The sequence below is a fragment of the Pundamilia nyererei genome, unplaced genomic scaffold (genome assembly GCF_000239375.1).
Source record: "Pundamilia nyererei isolate P.nyererei 1_Seehausen unplaced genomic scaffold, PunNye1.0 scaffold00104, whole genome shotgun sequence".
NCBI classification, from domain to species: Eukaryota; Metazoa; Chordata; class Actinopteri; order Cichliformes; family Cichlidae; genus Pundamilia; species Pundamilia nyererei.
In genome coordinates, this window is record NW_005187505.1 from 442,492 (window position 1) to 467,016 (window position 24,525).

Below are 24,525 nucleotides of genomic sequence, written 5' to 3' on the forward strand. Positions count from 1 at the left end.
GTCTGGAGATAAAAGAAGGGCACAAAAACAACAGGGGCTCTTCTTTCTGGCTTGTCAATACATCAATATACCAACAGACATCCTGCACACTTGTCTGGTTTCTTTATTGTCTCCATGTCTCTCTCTCTCTCTATTGCATAGTATGCTGAGAAAAATTAAACTGGTTTCCACTTAGTGTGTGGCTTTTTGATGGCACAAGTCTGCCTTGGGGGGTCAGGGTGAGAGGAAAGGTGCGTCACCTGAGACTGCCATGTCTCCAAGCTGCCCGGCCAGAGCACTCTGTCCCTATGGCAGAGGGAGAGTGGCACCTCACCTCACCATCTCTGTTAACACAGTAAACAAACACACACTTTCCTGCACAAGGCCACCAGGCACACACAGAGCCAATCGGGAATTTAACACTGGCTGGTCTGATATTCTGTGGACAGAGGGGAACACCACAAAAAAAGAAAAAAAAAAGACGAGGATGAGTGTTTGAATAGAGGCCTCTGCTCCTTTACAAGAACGAGCAAGGTGGCTTGGGATTTTGTGTATTAAGTAGCAAAGACTAATTAGCCATGATAGTGCCTTCTAATTCATCTAGTAGTAAAAACACCTCCACGGAGAAGATCTTTTAACACTTAATCTTATTTTGAGACAAACTGGGTTCATTACAGCATCAGATAGTATACTCCCAGAGGTTTGGAGGGGTTGGGTCATGCATTATTCCTCCTGGCCTTACACTTAAGTCTGTATTAAGGTTTAAAACTTTGCGGCGTGCAGCTCGGATCTCAGCTGACCCTTCTCACCCTGGACACAGTCTGTTTGACCTGCTCCCCTCAGGCAGGAGGCTCCGGTCCATCCGCACCAGAACCTCTCGCCATAAGAACAGTTTCTTCCCCTCTGCTGTTGGACACATGAACAATAACCATATGACTGTACCCGCCACTAACACATGACCCTACGCTGTGTCACTGCATCATTCCATGTTTGGCACTGATCACCACCTGCACTCATGTATATATATCAGTGCCATGTTTGGCACTGATCACCACCTGCACTCATGTATATATATCAGTGCCATGTTTGGCACTGATCACCACCTGCACTCATGTATATATCTTTCAACGTAGCACTCTTAATTCTTATTCTTATGTATATATCTCATGTATATCTCATGCACATATCTTTCCACCTAGCACTTTTAATTCTTATCCCTACTTTTATTTTATTTTTTTCATGTCTATTTAAGTGCTATTTATGACACTATGTTTGCACTGAAGCACCGCAGCAATTTCCTAATGTTGTAAACCTTCTCAACATTTGGCAATAAACCCCATTCTGATTCTGATTCTGATTCTAAAACAATAAAAAGTGCACACACAGGCAAAATACAACATGGCCGTTTTGATCCAACCCGCAAGACCCTAAAAGGAAAACAATGCACAGCCGAAAAATCCAATAAGAGGCAACGTTATTCTGAGGAATGACAACTGTGGGTATGTACTGCTACTGAACTCATTTCATCACTGACCTATGCAGTGGGGTATAACAGAAAATCGGCGTAGGCTCATTTAAAGGCTGAGTTAGGTGGGTTTTTTATGTTGTCATGTAAATACTTTCACTATAACCTTTAACTATGTTTTGATTCATACTTTAGTATATGAATGGTCCTTTATTTGTTCAATTTAAGTCACTGTCGCCCTGGTTTAAAGTGGGTTGATAGTTTATTAAGAAAGACCTGATGCTTTCTCTGACATGGAATATGTTCTACTTTACACATCGTAACAAAATGATCAGGGTAAAAGACAAACAAAGCTTCTTGGCAAGAGTCTCGAAGAGGCATTTGAGCTGAACAAAGTGCCAGAGTTTTTCCCACAGGGTAAAGTAGAGGAAAGGACAGCTGTGCCATGAGCTCAAAAAAGTATCCCGGAAACTGGCTTAGACTCGTTTCCCTCCACATTTTAATTTTGAAATCGCCAGAAAACTAATGCGCAAAATTATGTTGTCTGACATGAAAAAAAAACAAAGCATACACAAAACATATTAGTATTACAGTTAATTTAAAACATATCCCGTTACACGGGAGAGTACTGAGGCAGTCTGCAAGACTGCTATGTGACACGATCCAGGCAATGTTTTTCTTACTACCAAATACTTGGCATTAAATGTTGTGCAACTGTATGGTATTGTATTATGTGAGAAAACATAAATATCACTCCCACACTGAGACATACCCAGCATTTTACAGCATCTAATAAAACTGATTTCATCTGAACATAAAGTGCAAAAGCACAGCTATCTCTTGTGACTCTCATCTTGCACTTACCAGAGGAGAATCACTAAGACTATTAGAAGAAGAAAAAAACAAAACATGTAGGGCTTAATTTACTCACGCTCAATGACAGGAAAATACAAAGCAACATTCTCTGAGGCTTAACTACATGCAGAACAATTTCCCCTAAACAGTTTGAGCTGGGAAAATTCACGCATGTGTATTTAAATTTACAATTCTATCCATCACAGCTAACATATTCAGACCCTTAGAACACTGGGTGCACTTCTGTCACACTAAAGCGAATGAAGAGGAAATGAAACCCACTATGGTGATGGAGAAACTGCATAATATTGTTTAGGGTTCTCAGGTGAGATGCGGCAAAAAGAGCAAGTCTTCTATCTAATGTCCTTTGATGTCGTTGCGTTTTTGCACCGTTTTGAAACTTGAAAAGTACACCAACATGCTCCTTCTATGTCAAACAAAAGTGTCGGATTTTCTGTGATAACATCAATAGTGCCCCAGCATTAAAACTCAAGAAAATCGCCCAAGAAGTGACGCACGTTACAGGGGTGCTATGTAATTCGTTTTGGGAACAGGAAACAGCACCAGCAATTATTACCACAGCAAGGCAAAAGGCGCAATGATGCCGATGTATGATCCGGATTCTTTCACGCTATTATAAGCCCAACTTAAATACAAAATAAATAAACAGCATGTGTTGTGTAGTTGCTCCTCAGTGAGTACGTCGGCGCTGCAGTCAGTCCCCGTCGATAGGGGTGTGGAGGGTACAACGTTGCTATTATGTTACCACAACACCCTGGCGCTGTCGCCATTTTCATAGCGCTTTTTCTCTGGACGGCGAGACAACCGTGTAGCCAAGGGAGCCTCGCCATGGGAAGAAACCCCCCCAAGAATGCATTCAATCGCCTTTCACACACTCTACCTTGAGTATCACTCTGTCGGTACAGTTTTTGTGTTGTTACAAGTAGGGGTTTGTGTGAATTCGTCGAAAGCGAGGCCAGCGAGCTAATCGGCTAGCACTGGCCTCTAAAAGTGTAATGTTAGAAGGCTACATAAGGCTACAAGGCCTTTTTTAATTTGAATGTTAGCAGAAAATATGAGGAATCTCTTCAAATCTGTGCCGTGAATAGAGGCCAAAAATAGCCTCGGAATGTAACTACGACAAACAGCGTATAGTTAGCACAGCGAACTAGCCGACACGAATTAATACGCTGCTTGTCAGACAGGAAAGAGCGACAACATCCGCGTTAAGACACAAAAACACCACCACCAAAGCTGATTGCGCATTCACACGGTTATACCAGGTGAGGGGAAAGCGACAAATTTCCTTCATTTGTTTAATTCTGCGTAGCTTGAATCGCTAGTACAGCTGGAGTAGATGGGGCGAGATGCCCAAAAGGAACATCCCCTCCCCCACGCTTTGCAGCATTTGAACCCAATACACCCTGAATCTAAATTAAGTGATCATCGCGAAATGCACTTTTAAGTCAGAGTGTAACAAAAGAAGAGTCGCCAGTTTCTCTCCGTTTGACACCGGACGTGCTCTCAACTTCTTTATAAAGCCTGCGAGATTACTGCGTAAGAACAACTTCATAAAAATCGGTGTAGCTGCATGTAAAATGCTTTATTTTCTTTCGGGGCTTTTTTCAACGCATGAACGGAAATAATGTTTCCGTTCTATGGCTAAAGAGAGATGAGAGATGACGCTACTGCGACGGATTCAAGCTTTTAAAAAAACACTCATGAAATAATACCGTTTTCAGTGAGCTATCGCATCTGCTGATAGACAGTACGTGCAGTAGTTTGGCTGATTATGAATAAAGCGGTTGTATTCGAAGAGTATTATTTACACACACAAAAAGGCACGAAAGTGTGCGCAATATGGCCTGCAGTGTCACTGTGTCAAACTAGACAAGAGACTCCCTATCTGGCTCCAATTATCCCGAGTCAACGTGCAAAAAACGGCTGTAAAACCGTTGCTTTTAAAGATTTTAAAGGCAGCTCACGGTTGGCAGCCTTGAATGTTGTTGACTGGACGAAGGGCTGTGAGGTACACTTGTCTCAATGTTTCTGGTGTTAAGGCATATTTTTATTTTTTTAAAACAAGGTGATCACTTGTAAATAATATTTACCTGATAACTTTGTATGACGTCTCGTGTATTGCCTCACTATCAGCGAATAGTCAGTGTCAGGCTAATTTGAGCTAGTAGCATGCGCTAGCTAGCAAGTACTGTTGGGTTGCGAATTTGATACTCACACAGCCACTTGCGTCATTTACTTATCAGGTTTTTGAAAAGAAATTATGAATATGGTAAATATGAACGAAAACCACTTGCCACTTTACGACCTAATGGTGTCGAGCAGTCCGCTTTGGAAGCTAAACTCAGCTGGTTACTGGCTTACGGTTAGCCAGCATCAGCATGATGTGCCTGGCCAGCTAACTAAAAGCCAACAATACCCTCTTTCCAAGTCGGATTTAACTAATACTTAATGCAGTTTACTCACCGTTTTATGTCCACTCTGGAGGATCCGAGTAGCGAATAAGGGGACCTGGGTAAGACCCCCGTCGCTTTCCACACAGTTTCCACAACCAAAACAATACTTCTGTACACACACACACACTGCGGATCTCTGGCCAAGGTTTAAAATGTTTGTATTTAAACGTGTCCTCTAAAGACTCCTCTTCTGAGAGGGGGGTTCCCTTGCCTCTTGTTTAAACTCGGGGACCCCAAATGTAGCTAGAAAATCAATTCGAAACTGCTAAAACTGCCCTAGTCAACGGAGACTTTTAGAAATTAGATCCCCTCAAAACCAGTCTCTTTTCCCTTTGCAAAAATGGCGGCCCTACCAGGACTGCCTTGACTCCGCCTCTTCTCCGTTCCTCACTCCCTCTCCATCGCTAAACCCGAGCTCCGCCTCCACACACTGCGGGGCTTACAGTCCCCATTTCACAGGGGCGCCGTGACCGTGCTCGGCGCGCGTCCACCTCGACAATTCCTCAAGAGGGCTGCCGTTTGTGTCGGTAACGCTACGGAGTAAATTTATCTTGCGCGATTTAGACGATGCCCGTAAAATTAAAACGGACAGTATGTCTGGAATCATTTTAAAATGTAAATTAAATGTACAGATTCTGAAAGATAGCGCGTGAACCTTTTTTCTTTTCTTTTTTAAACAGCTTGTTTATAACGCCAGTGCTATCTCCAAGATCATGTTTTGAAAGTGAAGTCAGCTGTGGGAATGCTGTTATCTGGAGGTTTTGTTTAAACTAATTGCTCTTTCCCCCTCCTGTTTCCTCCTCTTCCTCTCAGGATAAGAAGAAGCGATAGCCTGCAGTCTCTTAATGGGGATTTTACCTCAACACGACCCCACATAGGAAGTTTACATCAAGTGCAAATGCTACAGTAGCTATAACCTAGTAATTTGCTTTTTATTTGCTCTTATATTTGTTTATAATACACGAAAAGTAACACTTGAGCAGTCTGAGTAGATAAATCCACAATTTTATTATTAATTTACAAAAAACTATAAACTATAAATAAAAAAGCAACAGCTGAGCAGTCCCGTCTGAGTAGGTCAATCCACGTTTTTATTATCACGAGCAAAACAACATACATATAAATAGCCTGCATTTGCAAAATCCTTTATTTTACCCACTGGCACTGGCTGCAAAGAAGCACCCAAATCCGCTACCCCAACTCAGTAGGAGGCAACTAAGCTGTTATGTAACCCCTTACACAAGACATTTTCTATATTAAACTGATATTAGGAATAAATACCCTGTGAAACATAGCGCACTGAGATTTTAATCATGGATAACTAACACCTGGCGAGCAGGAGAACACTTTGAGGGCCTTATAGTAAATAAACTTGGAAGAAATCAGTAAGTAAATACAGACTTAAAGGCTTGGAGGACACATCAACTCACTTCAGTCCCATTTACAGACTTGCAAAAATCTGAGTTGCTCTTCATTTTCATTTAGTATTTAGTAGTGGATATCCGTTTTATGGCCGGTAATTATTATCAAGGAGACTCTGCAGTTAACGGCCCGTTTATTATTGGGTGTAAGCTGTAAAAGTCATCAGTCCACTTGGAGATTCTAGCAGTTTCCCCACAAATTTTATTATGATTGTGGTGAATCTGTTACGGCCCCCTGTCCAGAAACATGTCTGTAGAAATCCCTTTGACATCATATGTTCACAGAGGATGTTCTCATCGTTTCCATTTATCCACCCTCCCCCACCCTAAAACCGCATCCATTCGCGCATGCGCCCTCTCGCAGGACCGCTGCAACGGCTGGTGCACGGGCAGACAGGGTTCGTTTGATAAAAACTCGGGGGGAGGACGGAGGCAGAAAATTCTAGCAATCGTCACCCGCTTCAAACGGAAATGTTCGTAAACGGCTAGAGTGGAGGTTACAGCGATAAATCTGCCCCTGTCTGTTTTCTTTTTAATTTTTTTCTTGGAGCGGATGCCATTTATGCCGTAGTGCCCACCAGCATCGTGTTGTCGGTCCGAAGACGATCCAATCTCTCCTATGTTAGGACGGTGGCGCACAGTTGGTGGGGGATTAGCAGTGGTCCATAAGCAACTGATGAAAATGGTCATTTTTGAGAAATGGTTGGTTTCTGATGACATCATGCAGTTAGTATTTGTGGGCGGGCTCTGAGCTGCGAGGGGAGAGGGGCGCAACCGGAGAGCAGCTACTATCAGGCGCCATTAGGTAACAATGTCAAATTAAGTTTTAAGTGTGTGTGGTGTAAAGAAACACCCAAATTAACACTTAAAAGCGATGACATTTCTGTGTACATTGCGTGGAAAAGGACTACCAACAACAAGCGATAAACGGCAGCTTCCTTCCCTGAAATGAAGTCTGTTATCGTTGTCGTTTGAGAACAAGATGGCGTCGATGACTTTTTTTTTTCTGTTTGGGCTCAGTTCGAGCACTTCTGGGCGGCGGCGCCGTGCGCGTTCTCGCCAGTGTGATATTATTTCCTGTTTTCGTATCCTGCAAAGTTCAAGTTATGGTTTAATTTACAGGTCAGCAAACCAAGGGGTGCACATATACATTGTTTGTGACTAATGGACAAAAAGTTGATTTTTTTTCTCGCCACGGAAATATAACGTGTGAACCTCAGTTTGAAGTCAGTCCATCATTGTCAGTGCTAGTGATGTTTAGTTACACAAGCACTTCATTTGCCTCTGTTTGCACACCAACAAACACTTCAACTTTAACAAAAGTGGATACGTTTAATTTGTAACACAAAAACATTCAGCGACACCACCCGGACTACATCTGTTTAGCTTTTGACCCCATCTAGTGGCACAGCCAGGGGACTTCATCTAGCTTTCTATAAAGTGGAAATTGGGTTTTTGGGTATAGTCTTATGTATTTCAGTTTTAATGTAGAACAGTAGTTTGACACAATGATAATATGAGTAGCCTACCTTTTGCATCACTGTCATGTATTAGTTACATTTTTTTTAGCTAAGTCATATATTTACATAAAGACAAAGGTAAATAATATAAATAAATTCCATTGTCTAAGACTGCAAAATCATATTGTGAAAAAACCCCTCATTGCTTCACTTCACATCAGAGCCTGTGGGATATTATCCCTACAAGTTGGATTTTGAAAAAGGAAGTACTTATAATTTAATCCCTGATCCACAATATAATAAGAAGCATCTGGATTTCGAAAAGATGAAACCTCATCTATTCAAAGGCATTTTCTGTAAGCCTGTGACCATATCAGATTAACCAAAAAAAGAAAAGAAAGAATAACAACAGCGTTATTGTTGCAATGTTCAGAGAAACTGACAAAAGAGTTGTGGTGAGGCCAATGATTACATTAGTCTTTGTTGAGTGTTTATTGCATCTTTTTATTTGGTTAATTAACTCGAAATGGAAGTTCACAGAGGTGGAGAGTGAATCTTTAACCCTGATTATACAACAGTGTGCAAGCATGGCAGATGGATGGCCTTCCCTGAGCCTGGTTCTAACAGGTTTTGCTTCTTGGTAAAAAGGAGGGTTTTTTTCCTACTGTCGCCAAGTGCTTGCACATATTCATCATTGGATTGCTGGGGCTTTTTTATAATATTGTAGGGTCTCTACCCAACAATATAAAGCATTTTGAGGTGACTGTTGTTGTGAATTTGTACTAAAGTAACTAAAAGTAATTGAATATCAAACTGAAAGATAATGATTGGTGTGTGATTATCGTATCATTACTCATTTACTCGAGTTAGCTGCAGTGTGGTGAGGTGGCTCAAACCATATAAAGTGAGACCAGTTCTTTGTTTTTTGTTTCTCATTATCTGACAATAAACAAAACAAAAAAACTTGTTTCTTACGTGTTATTGTGATATAAATCTGAGAAAATTTCAGAATAATTCTTGCACTTTTTAGTGTTATGATTTTCTCCTAAATGTATCATTTCAGCCTCATAAATTATATGGGTCATTGATTTATTTAACTATTAAATTAAATCTAAAATGGCCCTAATAGACCAGTGTACTCATGACCTAAATTAAATGGGGTTTATTCAGTACCAGGCATTATTTTCTAATTGGGTGCTAACAATGGAATTAGTGTCACTGCTGTTAGGCAAATACAATCTAGAGAGTAAACTGGGCTAAATACAATATCAGTTTTTCTTATTATTAATCATGTCCAAACCATCTCAGTCTTGTGATACTCAGCTTCCCTCTGAAGTACTCATTTCTAATCCTCCCAACAAAATGTTCACGTTTTCAGCTCTGCCACCTCCAGCTCCACCTCCTGTCTTTTTGTTAGTACCACTGTTCCCAAACCATACACCATATCAGGCTACTATCTTGTAAACGTTCCCTTTATACTGTTGCTGCTATCCTTTTGTCACAAATCACCACTGACACTTGCCTGCACCCTCTTCACCCTGCCTGCGCCCTCTTTTTCACCTCTCTTGTGCACAGGTATTTAAATTCGTCCACCTTCACTACGTCTAGTGCCTCTTCACTGTCATTCAAACGCTAAAAAAAATACATTGTAATTAGATTAAAATGTAAAGCTTTACATACTACTACAACGCAAATAAAATCTGAGGATGTCACAGCCCAGCAGGGTAAAATTTCATTTTGCCTTGTCAACAAAAGGGGGCGCTCTGAAATATAACACCCCTAACTTTCTGTCCAATCAGACCTGGCGTTGTTTGGAGATTGCTTGTTGACAAGAGGAGAAGGTGACTTCTCAGCCAGCGGAGTAGCACCTAATCTAGATCTTTACAGAGTCTAAGAAAGGCTGGATTTTTGAGACAAAAGCAGCCATGTCTTCATTTGGGAGGGCATTGGGAGTCCTTCGGACCGGAGCGCGACTGCTACGACGCGAACCCGCGAGAATAACAAGCAGAAAGTAAGCCTTTAGCACGCTAGCTACTCTGTTAGCTTCAGCGGTTAGTAGCTAGCACGTCGATATATTCAAACAAGCGAAGTCTGAAACACGGCAAAGTAGTTAGGTTGCTTTCTGCATTATTTAACTTGAGTTAATGTGTGCCTTTTTTTAAAAAACACTATCTGTTTGTCAGGGCGAGTGGCGGACCGCACATTGAGCCACAGTACAGACAATACCCGCAGCTGACGAAGAAGCAGAAGTTTGAGTCGGAGCTTATCAGTGGTGTCATGTGGTTCTGGATCCTTTGGCACTGCTGGCATGACCCTGATGCGGTTCTGGTGAGTAGATACAGTGTAAACAGTAATGTGAAAATGAAGGATGGCTGTAGTCCAGAATAACACTGCAAAACCAGGTCAAATCAGGCAGAATCACTGTTAAAAAGCAATTGTTACTCCTAGCAAAAAGCTTTCAAGTAACACAAGAACAGCTGAGAAACAAACTGATGGAAAGGGTTATAAAGCCATTTATAGAAAAGAAACGCATCTTGATCATCCCCAAGGTTTTTTTGGGGAAAAAATTGATTTGAACTGAAGCACGAAAAGCTAAAGTTTGAGAAATTTTGAGCCTTGTTACGTGTGGCATAAAACTGACCTCTACCAGAAAATCCTGAAGGAGAATGCCCTGTCATCATTTCATGCCCTGAAGCCCAAGAATACTTGGGTTATGCAGCAAGATAATTATTCAAGACACACCAGCTGGTCCAGCTCTGAAGGGCTTTCACAGTGATTTAAAAAGCTCAAGGGTGCCGCAATCATTAGGTTTAGATGGGCATTACTGGATGAAGTTTTTCTCTCGCTTAAGGAATGAAATAATTTTAAAACTACAACTTGTATGTACTCTGGTTACTTTTGTGTAATAAAATTTTATTTAAACGGAAACATCTTAGTTTGGCAAATATGCAAAAAATTAGAAATCGGAAGGGGGCAAATACATTTTCACAACACTGTATGCCTACCTATTCATGCAGTAATTAAATTAGCCCACTGGTTCTTGAACTTCTTATCAGTCACTAACAATAAAAAGCAATCAAAGTTGAATTTTAGTAAAGACAGTTACAACAGTAGCAGTCAAACATTCAAAACTCAAAATTCATTCATCCTAGTTTGACGTCACTTTTTTCACCTCGATCAAACTGCCCCATCCACAGTGTCTCCTTAGACACCACAGTCTAGTGTGCATAGAGGTGATGCAGATACAGGTTTTTGTTATCACATTAATGATAACCTGCTTCAGAGTAGGTTACGTTAGAGAGAAGACATAAACAGGAGTGAAAACACCACCTACTGACAAATTAATTCTGGAAAATGGCATCACCAACGTTTGAAGATCTTATGGACTTAAGAACCCACGGCTAGAGCTCAAAGTTCATTTCAGTCTAGTTATCTATGTAGACCAACAGTTCTGAACAGCAGCTGCCTCAAGGCGCATCAGGAGTGTCTGAAGGCTTTCTTTCTCTGAGCACAAGGAAGAAATTTGTGCATATTCAAGGTATGAAACTTGATCCGTTTAAACCTTGTAGTACTCGCAGATCTCCTGACCATGAGGGTGCGAATATAGGTGCACCAGTACATCGACAGCTTTGCTTTGATGCTCGGCTCACTCCACTGTGAAGGTCTGGTGCAGCACATAGATTACTGCTGATGCTGCACCCTCCCATCACTTATGAGTAAGATCCCAAGATACTTGAATCCCTCACAGCTTGGAGCAACTTCCCTCCCTCAACCGAGAGGGAGCAGCCCAACCCTCAGTTTCCCAGGAGAGAGCCATAGCCACACTCGGAGGTGCTGACTCATCAGGGGCTCACTATCATGTAAAGTCATGTGATCTGGGTAATGAGAAAATCACTAGTATGAGCGGCTGAAATGAATTTCCCCATAGGCTGTTTTTATGCTCACCGCAGGAAGATTTTATAGTTAAATAAACCTAAACTAAATATAAAAACCATTCTAGTGAACCCTTTTACCCCTAACCCATCACTGCAGACAGGTTTTTGCAACATTTATGAACGGTTTGCGCTATGGTTTCTGAAAGCAGTGGTTCTGTGCTTTTCAGTGATATTGGGGTCATTACAGTAATCCCAAGCATCGTGCCACAAGATGGCAGTATTGTCTGAGTGGCAACACCTATCATTCAAGAGAACGCTGAATGTGTGACGTTGGAGTGGTGGTGTGTGAAGTGAACCATGAGGAGGGTATACTGGTCCCTTTAGGATGGCAGGCGTCAGCCTTATAGATACTTTAAGATGCTCAAAGTTTTATTATTTGAAGAACACTGAATAGTTCCTTTGATAAACAGCCTACAGATCAGTTTCCTAATCTGTGTTCTGTTAATTGCAATACTTGTAGTGTGAAAGGCAGGAGATTGGCACCAAAAAAAAAAAGGAGAAGCACCCTCATGACACCGAAAACTCAGACATTAAGCTCAACGTAGCTCTTTAAACTATTAATCTCGCTTTGTAGTCCATCCCCGTAGGGAGATGCTTTAACTCCAGTTACTCTTTCCATCCCACTTCTAACCAGTGAAAGTCCAGGAGAATCCAGTTGAGGAGAGTTTGGATGAGGTAGTACAGGAGCATGAAAGTACAGCTGATAATCTGCAGTAGTTATGTGGTAGAATTATGTCGAACCACAGCTGTGTCAGTATGGCATTCCTAATAAAGGGTTTGTTGTGCACAGACTTGCCAGGAACAGGATTTTATTGATATAAATTGATTGAGTTAATTGCGATTCATCCCTCCTCTGCAGGGTCACTTCCCTTGGCCGGATGCTTCTGAATGGACAGATGAGGAGCTTGGTATCCCTCCAGCTGACGAGGAATGAGGTGATTTATCCAGTTTCCAGGCAAATGCCCAACAGGACAGCAGAGTTAACTTTCACAACATGCTGTCCAAATGTAAAGTAGATGACCAGCTCACAGTGTAAAAGTCACAACAGATGACTGGAATCTGCTATAATAGTTTCAGCCCTTTAAACTAAAAGTAGAGGTTTTGGCAAGTTGTGTTTTTGTTTGTTTGTTTTTAAACAAGCCTTTCTGAAATATAATGTCCTTCTACTTTATTTGAAATCTATGAAGTAAAAAGTACGTTTTAGTTGATCCACGGGCTTCTCCAGATTCACCAAAAGGTTGAAAAGAGATCACTTTTAGCTTTATTGGTCCGCTAACCTCGCTTTGCACACATTCAGCTCCCTGCATGGCTTCAGTTCAGTGCCTAAGGTGAGAGGGCATTTCCTTTTTCTTTTCTTTTTTTTTTTTTTTTTTTTTGGAGGATTTGCAGACTTGTCTGAAAGGTTGACTCTTCAAATCGAAGGATTCTGTTTTTGTCATGTAACATCTGCCTACACATGCAGGCACTTAGCACTTTGAGGATGTTTGAAAGGTGGTGGCATCTCTTATCTGATATAGTTAAACATTTATGTATTTAGCTGTAAAGTTTTAACTAAGTCTGTAAAAGTGAGAGTGGTGCACAGTAATTTTTTTCATGATAAGAGAAGCAGTCAGATTTGTGAAGCGCTCTGGGTAACTTGGGGATATTTTCCACACTTCTTTCTGGAAATGCTTTTTAGCTGAGCGCTGCAGTGCAGCTGTGAAAACCTCCAGTTTCACATGATTACTTAAATGCTGTAACCTCAGAAGCAGCTGTACTTCAGTCTGAACCCTGCAGAGGGCAGTGTTGTAAAGGTTTACCTTAAACCTTTTGCACACCTGGTTCAACTGAGGTTACACTCACAAAGTTAATTACAAGGACAGGTGTATACGGTGTATTTTTGTGTCTTTTGATTGTCAAGCACTATATAAACTTAAATATTAACCTTAAAGTGACACGTTTGGCCACTTAAAAGAATTATCCCAGGTGCACCAGGCCAATGTAGTGTAATACATGTAATTAATCTTACAGGTTATCATGGTCAGTGTGAGGGGTGCTGATGGTAGTAACGGTAGTGACATGGTGCCTGCAGGCATCGTCAGCACATTATGTTCAAGCAGGGCAACTTCATGAAGGGCGTAAAGCTGTTTTTAGACAAAATGGTTTTATTCATGTAAACCATTATTCTACTTATAATGTAGTAATAATACTGTTTATTTGAAAAGGTACCGCTTCACTTTGGTGTACCTAATAAAGTGCCTGTTTCGTCTTTGCAGGTCACCACAGAGGATTTGGTTTGCCGGGCGAGTCTTTGGGCTGTTCTGAAAGTCATTGTTGTACATAGACTTAATAAACTTATCTTTAAATTAAAACAGGAAGACCAGCATGTCATTTCATTACTTTTATTTATTTACACGCAATTTCTGAAATGCATTAACAGTGTCACAGTTAGCCAGTGTTTGTATATTTCAAATCATAAGCCATTTAAATCTGGAAAAAACCATTGCAAGAACCAACACATATTTAAAAAAAAAAAAAAAAAAAAAAAAGCTGAGAGCTGCATTTCAAGCAGAGCGAGGGGGACAAATACTACAGCTTATTACAAACCCTGCCTGCGGGCCAGTTCGTGTTTTTATTCTGTGAGTTAACATGCAAAGACTTCAAAGATTAAAGTGTAGTGTAAAAGAAAAAGGAGGGGTACAAAGGAAACACTCTTTTTTTTTTTTTTTTTTTTTTTATGTTAATTCTGTGTTTTGGATCTCATCACTCACCTGAGGAAGGCTCACACTGTTCAGAGGGCGCTCTTAAAGCTACATGGGTGCAGAGTCAACTTAAACTAGGGTGTCTTTCCACTTAAACAATGAGCTGAACACGTGTTTGGAGGCAGCGAGTGGGAGTAACACCAAATGGGTAAAAGTAGCCTAAAGATACAATGACTGTTAAATCTGACCTGTTGCTTTTTTTTTTGCTTTTTTTTTTGAGCTATAAAAACTGAAAAACACTGAAATAAGAAGTTATGAGTGTCTGCATCCATGATGTGTGGCTGGTGGTTAATCGAAGGTTATGTCCATGGCATCATTCCCTGAGAGTGAAGAACTGCACACACACACCTCACATTAAAGAAAAGAAAAAACCTCAATCATCCACATGTCAGTTCCTCAATCGCTGACCTTTTAATACATCATCTACTTTGGATCGACCACAGTGGCTCAGAATACCTGTTGTTTTGTTTTTTTTGCTAAACGGTGTGGCACTAAGTAGAGAAAGCTCAGGAGTAGATATGGAAGTTTCTTAACCTAGACTATCCGCACATAGCCCATAAACAAACCAAAAAAACCTCTACAGGAACAAAGAGGACGAGGATCGACACAGGCTCTACTCAGCTGGGAAGGGAAAGATGGGTAGCTACTCAACAGATGATCACATGAACTCTAAAAACATCCACATTTACAAAATTTTTTAAAAGGTTAAAAAAAAAAATTAAAAAAAACTCCCTACGAAGGGGGGGGAGAAACACCCTCAGGCTCACTGAGGTTTTTAGGGTGAAAATATAATAAAATCATTACCTCTGTTCAATTAATAAATAATTCAGAATCCATAAAAACAATTTAAAAAAAAATCACATAAAACGCGAAATAAATTAAGCCAGAGTCGTTTCAGAGGTGACGACTTGTAATTCCTATGGGAAAACAAATTCACAGAGAGGCAGCATTTTGAGTGACTCCACCCCCACCTCCAACACTAGGTGCAGTTTTACACCTGTTAAAATTCTGCGAGCAGAAGAAACGCACCAAAGTGCTGCCTCTCGCCCTTACCTCTCTCCTTAAAAAAAAAAAAAAAGTTATTGCTGGTGTGATTGAGATAAAGAGGAAGGGTGGGACACAAGCATGAGAGAGTGGAGAGACGTACAAACAAATAAGCACCATTTTGAAATTTCAGTTTCACCACCTCCTCTTTTAGCACCGCGTTTCACCTCCACCCGTCCAGGTAAACAGACCCTTCGTCCTGTTCAGTTTGTCACGAATAAAAAAAAAATAAAATATATATATATATATAATAAAAATTAGGCCAGGGGAGAGGTGGAGGGGTGATCAGCAGAAGGGGGAAATACTAGCAAATGTGACGCAGGTGATCTTGGCATCAGAAGCAGTGGACGTCTTGCCGCCTCACCCTCTCCTCCCGCCCCCACCAACATCTCTTTTTTTTGTCCGTCCAAAATGCCCACAGGAGCTTCAAGTCCACCGTTCCCTGCAGCAACATGCTCCTTTCATGTTTTTGTCTTTAGTGTGCTTGTGGTAAAGTCGTGCGCTTGCTCGTTTCCAATCCGATACCCTGTCTCCTAAGCATGCACAGTGAGCGTGTTTTACGTATCAAAGATTTGTTTCATCTCCAGGCAGTGTCCATGTGATTTCATTTCTTTTTTGTTTCATCCACCCTCCCCCCCGACATATTTTAACTGTCTGGTAAAAAATACACAAAACTATCTTCTTCTCTCCCCCTGCTCCTGACTCCTTGCCCTTCTTTCAATGTCTGGGAGGGTTACACGAAGACGCGGTTGTGTCTGCTGAGCTTCAGGATCTTCCCCAGTCTCTGCTTGGCTGTGGCCATGCCTTTTTTGGGCCGTTTGCCTAAAAAAAGAGAAAAATGAAAATATTAGCGGGATTTATATAGTAACATCAAATAGTGAGTAACATTTCAACTAACTATCTTCTCACAAATCTGACAAATAATCCATCAAGTGGCCTAATCATGATGATAACCATAAGTGGCCCTTAAAACGGGCCCCTGACACCAAAGAAAGCACCTACTTTATATTACAATAATTAAAGAAACTAATACAAATTAAACTAAACATTGTCAAACAGCAAAAATGAAATAAAACATGATAATGGGGCAGGGATAGCTCAGTAGGTAGCGTGGTGGCCCCATGATCGGAAGGTTGAGGGTTCAAATCCACTGAACGGCTACCCTGAGCAAGGTACCGTCCCTACACACGGCTGCCCACTGCTTCACTGAGTGAATGGGTTAAATGTAGAGAGTATTGATCCCCGTGGGGAAATTAAAGTATACATTAATCGAAGTAAAATATACTAACACTTCTTGCACGACAGTTAAGTCCTGGTTAAAATTTGTCCTGGTCTTTGATCAGCTTTATTTTGGAAAGGTTTTCTTTCTGTACTTTCTATTTAATTTTAAACAGTTTTTAAACACTGAATACCACCTCTCCCACTGTCAGAGAGCTAATCAGAGAGCTAATTCCCACATCCTGCACATTACGTATTGAACCATGCTTTATCTTCTGTGCCAGTTAGTGTGGACTGAAACAGCTTCTCCATTTTTCTGCATATTAACAAGCAGAAATGATAAAAGTCACATTTCAAACCTTTTGTGGCCTGATTGCTGATTGGTGGAGGGTTCGGGGCGTGCCTCTTGGAGGGGTGCAGAGGTGGAGACATTGAGGGGTCACAGTATTGGTAGTCCATCTCTGGGCTGGGGAGCCCTTGATTGTCCCAGGCTTCGCTGCTGCTGTTTCCCTGGCTGTCTATCGGGCTCTTGTCCCCCTGCAGTCGGCGCTGGTGCTGCGCCTGTTCCAGCGGGCTGGGCCACCAGGACTCATGGAGCGAGTCTGCCGTCTCCGACTTGGAGGAGCACAGCAGACCAGCCATGGACAGCATCCCCTGAATGGCCTCTGCTGTGCTGGGTGAGGTAGGACATTCTCTGTAGGAGGCAGACGAGACTCATTTTTAAAAAAGGTGCCCCGATGGCGCCGTGTTCACCGGGGCCTTTCAAGGATTTTGTTTTATTTATTTATTTGGTTAAACGGCCCACGGATAATCAGAATATTTGAAGAAGCATAATAGTACTGGTCACAGGCCTGCCTTGATCTGTTTCCTCACCGTTTGAGTGGTTTGTGTTTGTGCCTGAGTTTCTCGCCAGACTGGTCCAGCTTTATGTGCCCTGAGCCTGTCTGCTGCTCATCCTCGTCCTCTTCATCCTGGGAGCTCTCCGAGTCTTCGTCAGAAGATGATGACGACGATGACTCTTTATGCTACATTGGACAGAGAAATTTCAAAAACATGCCTCAGAAGACAGCGTAAAAAATGATTACCCAAAGTACACTCTGTTCAGAAACACTGAGCTCTTAAACCGGCTGTGTTTGTATAAATCCTGCACATCGTTTACCTCTGTGGGAAAGTCGCTGTCTGACTCGACATCTGACACACTGGAGTGTCCTGAGACTTCTTCCCTGAGTTCAGTCTTCATCCTCTCCAGATCTCCTGAGACACAAAGGAACACATCGTCAGCTAAATGCTTGCATGGCTACAGTCGTCTGTTGGTTTAATATTCACTGAAGACTTACTGAGGAGTGCGGATTTCTCAGCTGTGCTGTGCTGTTCCTGACTGTCATACATCCTCTCAAACTTCACGTCCATGCAACCCTTGGGTGGGCCAACAGACAGTCCCTCATCTTCGGACTTTACAGGGCTGCTGCTTCCCGGTCGTCTCAAATCTCTGCACACACAAATATAAAGTTCATGTTAACATGCAGAGCAGGTGACTAATTTATATTGTAATAAACAAGAAGAGGAAAATAAATTGGACTCCTCATCTCCTGATGGCTGCGTCACAGCTCAGAAGAACAGACTTTGTAGATTAACAAATTCATAGTTTCTGTTGCTGACTAGTAAACCTTTCTAAATTCATTTTTACTTCATGTTATTTTTTTATTCACCAAAGTGGTTTTATGTTGGTTTCTGGAGTTTGTCACCAAAACAAAAGTACTAGTTTGACTGGCTCTGCACACTGATTCACTTTGCTCCCCCACCTGATGATTCTTCCGTTGACCAGCATTAGCCGTATGTGGTTGTCTTCCAAAGACTCTGCAGCAGCAGCTGCAGATGCGGTTGACACTTTGTTGAACTTTGCGTGAACCTTGGCACCAAACGCAGGATCCTGGATACAGAATATTAAAAGTATTGTATCAGTCATCAACAACACACACAGAAGCATTTACAAAAAGCTTTAAATGCAAAGCTGCATTTAAGTGAAGACTCCAACTACAATAATAAGTACATTGTGCACCTTTTGGCCTAACTAACGGCATTTTGGTTTCTTCCTTTAATGTAGATTAAACACACATTCTGAATGTTTGCTCCTTGAAGCTCACCTCCTCCAGTGGCCCGACCTCCAGCCTCTTCAGCACATCCCTGGTGTGCTGCTCTAAGATGTCCAGGTTAGTGGGTAGCTTGGGCGCATGGCGCTCCTGCTCCCTCAGTTGCCTGGCGGCCCTTCGAGCTCGCCGTGCCTGGCACAGCCTCTCCACCGTAGCGCGAGTGGACAGGCAGCCGTTTGATCCCGAAGGTACTCCACTTCCCTGAGATTTCACTAGCTTGCTACCACCCACTGGTTCCTCCTAGAAAATAAATGTAAAATAAATCATGCAGTGAAGGTTGTTACAGTGTGCAAAAAATAAAAACAAAACCTACAGAATCAAATGATCTTTTTTTTTTAATTTAATAAGATGTACAGATAAAGCACATGTAAAACTGTAAAACTGTAAAGGGTCAAGAAATGGTGCAAATGAATGATGTAAACACTGAGATTACAGCTTGTATATGTCTAAAATGTGGGTCACTTTTATTAATCACTGACAATACCAAAAGAGCGTCAGCTTTTCTCCCAGCTGACACCACCATTTGCATGAAGTCTAAAAAGCTCCTCACCTCTAGGTAGCGGATTTCCTTGGTCAGTTCTTTAATGAGATGGTTCGGCCTGATATTGTCTGGTACCTCGCTGGTGGGTTCGTTCACCTGCAAAGCCGCAACAGTTTACATTCAAAACAGAGGAGTGAGCAGAGAATCTGCCGCCTGCTGCTGACAGATAAGACTAAACGTGGATGCCTCCGGTGACTCCTGTGTCACAAGAACCATGTGGACTGCAGACATGTGAGGTGTAATCAGGCGGAATCTCTCACCTCTCTTTTCAACCAAGTCTTCAGTGCACTGATTAAAGCCTTGACTCCATCCACTAGGTAGGTCGGTGGAGGACAGTTGTCCTCTCGAAGCTCTGACAAAATCAAAGAAGGGAAAACTGTCACATGAGTTTTAAGCGAGAAAGCTTCAAACCTTTTAAAACAGTAATGGATTTCCAAAAAGGTAGCATTAAAAGTGGTGTTCAGCAATGGAAATTTCCTGTGGATATTTTGTGTTTTTAAGTTTTGAGGGATCAAAAATAGTGGCGGGAAAAAAACAAAACAAAACACGTCACACTTTGACCCTCCACTATGTATTAAAGGACTTGCAACCCTGAAATTTACTGTCATATGCAGGTAAAATTTTGCATGACTTCATTAAATATACTAATTCTGAGGGGTCAGGTGGGAGGAACTCATTGATTTTTCATGGAAAGACCCATAAATAAATCTTACTCACACCATTATTCTCTTGCCAAATGTTTTGAATTTTTATGTCAAAATGTTATGTTGCGACAGCTCTTATACACATCTCTGTGGCTTGTGGTTTTGAGTTTTAGACTCTCACCTTTTAGCATTTCCAGGAGGTTCTTTGCCACATACCAACAAATGGCCTCAAAATAGGGAAACTTAAAGAGGTCTGGGGTTTTCAGACGACGCTCCATCTCATAACACCTACAACGCGAACCAAACGTTAAGTGCTAAAGTCTCTAGAAAACACACAAAAATCAAGATGCCACACCAGTGGCAGGCGAGTGGTTTACCTGAGCTGCATGCCAATATTGAGGTTGTGAAGGAAGTTCCCTCCGAATGCCATGCAATCCTGAGAGGTGAGAACAGCGTGGATCCAGCCTGCAGAGGGCAGCAGAGCACAGACGTTTACTCAGCTTATCTACTCTCTGGCTTAGAATGATAACATTCTTAGGGTGGGGCAGAGAAATTACACATGAATACCTGAGGAAATAGGGATTTATACTTCGCTTAATCATCTTTTCTCAACATGCAGAAAACAAAATTCGTGACAACAAGACTGCAAGAAACTTTTTTATCCTGCTGAGGCACAGTCACACTCAGCAGCAGGAGATAATGCTGTCAATAACGGCTTCCACCCCAGATAAACAGTGCTCCTAATACAACACAAAGTAGGAGAAAACAGATTCTTTTGGGGGGGGGGGACTGACAGAGGCTGACAGACAGGCCTGATAATACGCTTGACTGACCTACTGTGCTTCCTGACCCCAGCTTAATTCCCACCTCTCCACAGCCTTTCTGCCAAAAGCTCTCTTTCACAATGCTGCTTGAGCTTTCTGAGAAAGCATGGCTGGAAGACTGATTGAGGACATCCAGCAGTTGACGGGCTGAACTGAGCTTTGTCTGTCCGTGTGCCGTAGGGGGGCAAGGGTGAAGGAGCTCTATGGGCTTAAAAAGTCCATTGAGAGACTGATGGACAAATAATGGTATGACTGGATCCATTAGCTTCACTTCAGCGAATCAAAGCATGCTTTGGTGTCATGCTCAGTTAGTGACATGACATCAAAACATCTTTCTACCTTCTTAATGCAACATCAGCAGCGCCACCACAAGGCTGCATAGTCACGTGTAGTAAAACGCCTCAGTGCTACTTTCATCATATGACATAGGAGCTCTGTCTCTCTTCATTTTTCCCTGTAATTATGATCATTAAGAACTGTTTGGGTTGTTGCTCAGGAAGAATTTCCCTCTCTGTTATTTTCCTTTGGCAATAATAGAGGACCTTAAAGGAGTCTGTATTTTCCTGGCAGCATCCATGGGAATCATGATTATTTTTCACTTTTAAATGCACATGGGGAAAAAAACAAAACAAAAAACAGGCAGGTCAGCAAAGCTGGCGCAAAACTGTCAGGCAGTCACCAGAAACAATGATTTAACATCAGCGACACAAACAGCTGCACGTCTGAGAGTGTGGAATTTATTGTGCTTGGAAACCACACACCATTATCCAAGACTTTAAAAGTACTTTGATGACTAGTGTGTTTAGTTTGGTTCAACTAAAATGTGTGTGTGTGTGTGTGTGTGTTTGTCTGGTCAGTGATGTTTGTTTAGGCTGGTGTGAAAGCTCTCAATCACATCCTGGTGTACCGACCAAAGATCCCTTTCAAAAAGGTGTGTCAGGATAGCGGACGTGACTGAGCACGAAAGGCTGAGCTGATTTTAAACCCACGTGTAATATTACAAATAAGCTATGAATACATTTGTCCAAATCATTTGACTGATCTGGGAAAAGCTCTGCACTCGTGCTGACCTGCATGTTTTACCAGTCAGTCAACTGTGCTTGCATCCTTTTTTTCATAAATACATTATCTTTAAAGAGTGGATGTTATAGTGCTGTAACATGCCCTATAATAACAATAACATTGCTCATCTCATCATAAAACATATCATAGCTGACTTTCTGAGCTAATCGTGACAATTAGGAAAGTACAGATGATAAGCTGCCAGTTATCCAAATTTGATTTCTTCATACGTCCAATACCTAGAGGTCTACATAACTGCCATGCTCACGGATCATAGCGTGAACATAAACCATCATTTATCACAATCGTCACTTCTATCAAACAGTTCTTGAACATCCAGAAGATGGCGAGGTTACAACTTTCCAACTGTTTGCCAACCAACAACCAACTGTTGTACTTTCAGAAAGTACAACCCCTGTCAGCTGGGACTTTTTGTGGGGTAAAATAATCTCCCTGGAGCTTAATGTGCTACATAGTTCCTGTGATAGAAATACAGAGTTTCTCAGGAGGTTCCCAGTTCAAACTGACCTTAAGAAAGTTTTGAAAGTACACTTAAAGTCCTTTACTTATCAAATGTGACATTAAAACACCTCACTGACCTGTAGGGATGAGCAGCGTGGTTCCTTGGGGTACAATACACTTGTAACACTTATCCACTTTGTCCCCAAAGAACACTTCGCTCTGATTGGGCGAGGAGCTCCATGCCTCATATAGTGCAAGATTGGTGAGGGTGGGCTTGATCAAGTAGAAGACTTTCTCACCCTGAAAATCAAAAGAAAAGGTATTTAAGGTAACGAGAGGTTAAACTTGTGAATGTGACGGCACTGCTCTACTAAACACCCGCCCCTCATTCAACCACAAATTAAAGTTAGCTGTAGTTTTCAGAAGCGAGGGGGTGAGACCATCATCATGATGAGTGCTGCTGGCTGTTTTATGAATTAACTGGATGTGAGAAGCAAGGTGACCCTTCAGAGAGTGCTAGTCTGACCTAAAAACCTCAGTATTTAAAGAAACACTGAATCCCTGAGCTTGATGAACATCAGGGTGGCATGTTCCTCTCTTTAAAGGAAAAAAAAAAAAAAAGCTCTTTAAATCCACACACTCACCCAGAGAACATGATACCAGACAGAGGTGCCTCCAAAGTCTATGTGGAAATCTGTGTAGCTGTCTTTGACCCCCATAAGGCAGTACTTCTGGACAAAGGGTTTAGGGAAGAAGGAGTCGTCTGGCCAGTAGTTCTCAACCCAGGACAACGTCTGAGCCACGTCAGGAACCTCCACCAGCTTTGCCATCCTGCGGGTGATCAGAATCATGCAGCACACTGAGCTTAGGAAAGTTTTAAAAACATATCTGGAGGTCCCTGATTTAATAATCTCAACCACATCCAATACTGTAGAGAGACTCGACTCTACCCTCAACAGAATAACAAGTCACTGAGGTGAGACTGTAAACGTCCAGCACAATCAGATCTGATGGTAGCTGGTCTTTAACCTGCTAGGTGCCTATAGTGCAAAGTCCATACGATGTCAGACTGCACCAGTGTTAGAACAAAGCAGAATAATATTCTCGGCATTCATCGTTATCAAGCTGTCATCATATAAGGAGCCTCCAGCATGCTACATGCTCCCTCACCTTCACAGTACTCCCAGTAGTGCAAATGCCTGTTTTGTTGTGTGCTACACTTAAAGAGAAACTGAGCAAAATATCCCAACCTGATTCTCACAAATCTGTCTAAAGTGCACGTGTGAAAACAGCTTTGGCTACATCAGAAGGACTTTAAATCGAATGTTGTTCCATTTCTTTCTATTAACTCAGGCAACTATTAAATCAGCTGGAAGCTTCCATTCAACTTTACATTGATATAGATGGCCTTGGTAAAAAATACATCTGGATGCTTTGTCAAACCTAGTTTGCTGACTCTTGAAGATTTTTATTCCTTTTTCGCTTTTAAATCACAGTGACGGACCTGCAGCATGGCTTACTTCGTGTCAGAGAACTCCAGGCTGATGAGGTTGAGGACTTTGGGTCGATGGGGATTGGTGAAATACTTGATAAACTCGCTGAGCTTCATCTTGCTGTCCGCCTGCCGTGCCACATCTATCACGTCGATGACTTTGTTACCACCTAGATGGGAATAAAGTGCCTTTTAGTTTGTGCAATATCAGATTAGATGTTCTGCAGTCACAGACTCCTGAATGAAAATCTTCAAACTTTTTAAATGACTGCAGAGTAGGTGATGGGGTTCAGAGGGGTCAGCAGCCTGCTGGCATCCTCATGTGCTTTTAGAGATCAACCCCTGAGGAAAACTGGCATTAATATGACAGCATGGGGAGGGGTTGTAGGGGATGCAAGCGAGACAATCTGTCAATCTGTCCAGACCACCAGTCCCAGAGGAAGGGGAGTGGGTGGAGGTGAGAGGGCTGCTACGTTTAATAGCTGTGTGTGCGTGGGAGATCTCAAGCATATAAGGACATATGTCTGTAGATGTGAGAAAAAGTGTGCAAAAGCTGTGTGTGCATGTGTGTGTTTACTCATGGGATAGAAAACAGATGCTAAAAAGGAAAAGAGAAAAAAAGTCAAAGAGAGAGCAAACAGCTCACAGTTGGGACGCTACAAATCACACGCAGTGACACGCAGGGCCGGAAGTAAGACTGGGGTGCAGTGTGTAGCAAGACAGCTGGTGGTTGTATTTTCCCCACACCCCTCCCACAC

At 41.9% G+C, this 24,525-nt stretch overlaps 3 protein-coding genes across 10 annotated transcripts in view; 1 reads left to right on the top strand and 2 right to left on the bottom strand.

Annotated features, from left to right (window-relative positions):
- kmt2e (lysine (K)-specific methyltransferase 2E) overlaps window positions 1-5,205 on the bottom strand; it is a 29,482-nt gene extending 24,277 nt beyond the window's left edge. For 2 of the 6 annotated variants that reach the window (XM_005740810.2, XM_013912836.1), the window contains exon 1: window positions 4,784-5,204. The gene's annotated coding sequence lies outside the window, so the exon portion shown is untranslated. Of the gene's footprint in view, window positions 1-4,783 lie in introns of all 6 variants that reach the window. The other 4 variants (XM_005740811.2, XM_013912837.1, XM_013912835.1 and 1 more) reach the window with 3 other exon arrangements.
- On the top strand, window positions 4,285-13,940 carry ndufb2 (NADH:ubiquinone oxidoreductase subunit B2). Of its 3 annotated transcripts, none has more exons than XM_005740809.2 (4): window positions 4,285-4,328; window positions 9,838-9,982; window positions 12,449-12,524; window positions 13,845-13,940. In XM_005740809.2, the coding sequence occupies exons 1-3, from the start codon at window positions 4,300-4,302 to the stop codon at window positions 12,521-12,523; spliced, it is 249 nt and encodes an 82-aa protein (XP_005740866.1). In that variant the 5' UTR covers window positions 4,285-4,299; the 3' UTR covers window position 12,524; window positions 13,845-13,940. The 3 variants fall into 3 exon arrangements, with proteins under 3 accessions (XP_005740866.1, XP_005740865.1, XP_005740864.1); XM_005740808.2 differs by lacking the exon at window positions 4,285-4,328 and adding an exon at window positions 6,693-6,896; XM_005740807.1 differs by lacking the exon at window positions 4,285-4,328 and adding an exon at window positions 9,454-9,665.
- A 778-nt stretch (window positions 13,941-14,718) lies between these two features.
- kdm7aa (lysine (K)-specific demethylase 7Aa) overlaps window positions 14,719-24,525 on the bottom strand; it is a 25,507-nt gene continuing 15,700 nt past the window's right edge. Inside the window, exons 5-18 of the mRNA XM_005740816.1 lie at window positions 23,796-23,937; window positions 22,920-23,106; window positions 22,413-22,575; window positions 20,305-20,392; window positions 20,109-20,215; window positions 19,544-19,635; window positions 19,293-19,379; window positions 18,737-18,982; window positions 18,395-18,522; window positions 17,930-18,081; window positions 17,752-17,846; window positions 17,466-17,617; window positions 16,952-17,286; window positions 14,719-16,196 (exon numbers count right to left, since the gene is read on the bottom strand). Coding sequence (XP_005740873.1) covers window positions 16,108-16,196; window positions 16,952-17,286; window positions 17,466-17,617; window positions 17,752-17,846; window positions 17,930-18,081; window positions 18,395-18,522; window positions 18,737-18,982; window positions 19,293-19,379; window positions 19,544-19,635; window positions 20,109-20,215; window positions 20,305-20,392; window positions 22,413-22,575; window positions 22,920-23,106; window positions 23,796-23,937 — 2,063 coding nt within the window. The 3' untranslated portion in view covers window positions 14,719-16,107. The remainder of the gene's footprint in view (window positions 16,197-16,951; window positions 17,287-17,465; window positions 17,618-17,751; window positions 17,847-17,929; window positions 18,082-18,394; window positions 18,523-18,736; window positions 18,983-19,292; window positions 19,380-19,543; window positions 19,636-20,108; window positions 20,216-20,304; window positions 20,393-22,412; window positions 22,576-22,919; window positions 23,107-23,795; window positions 23,938-24,525) is intronic.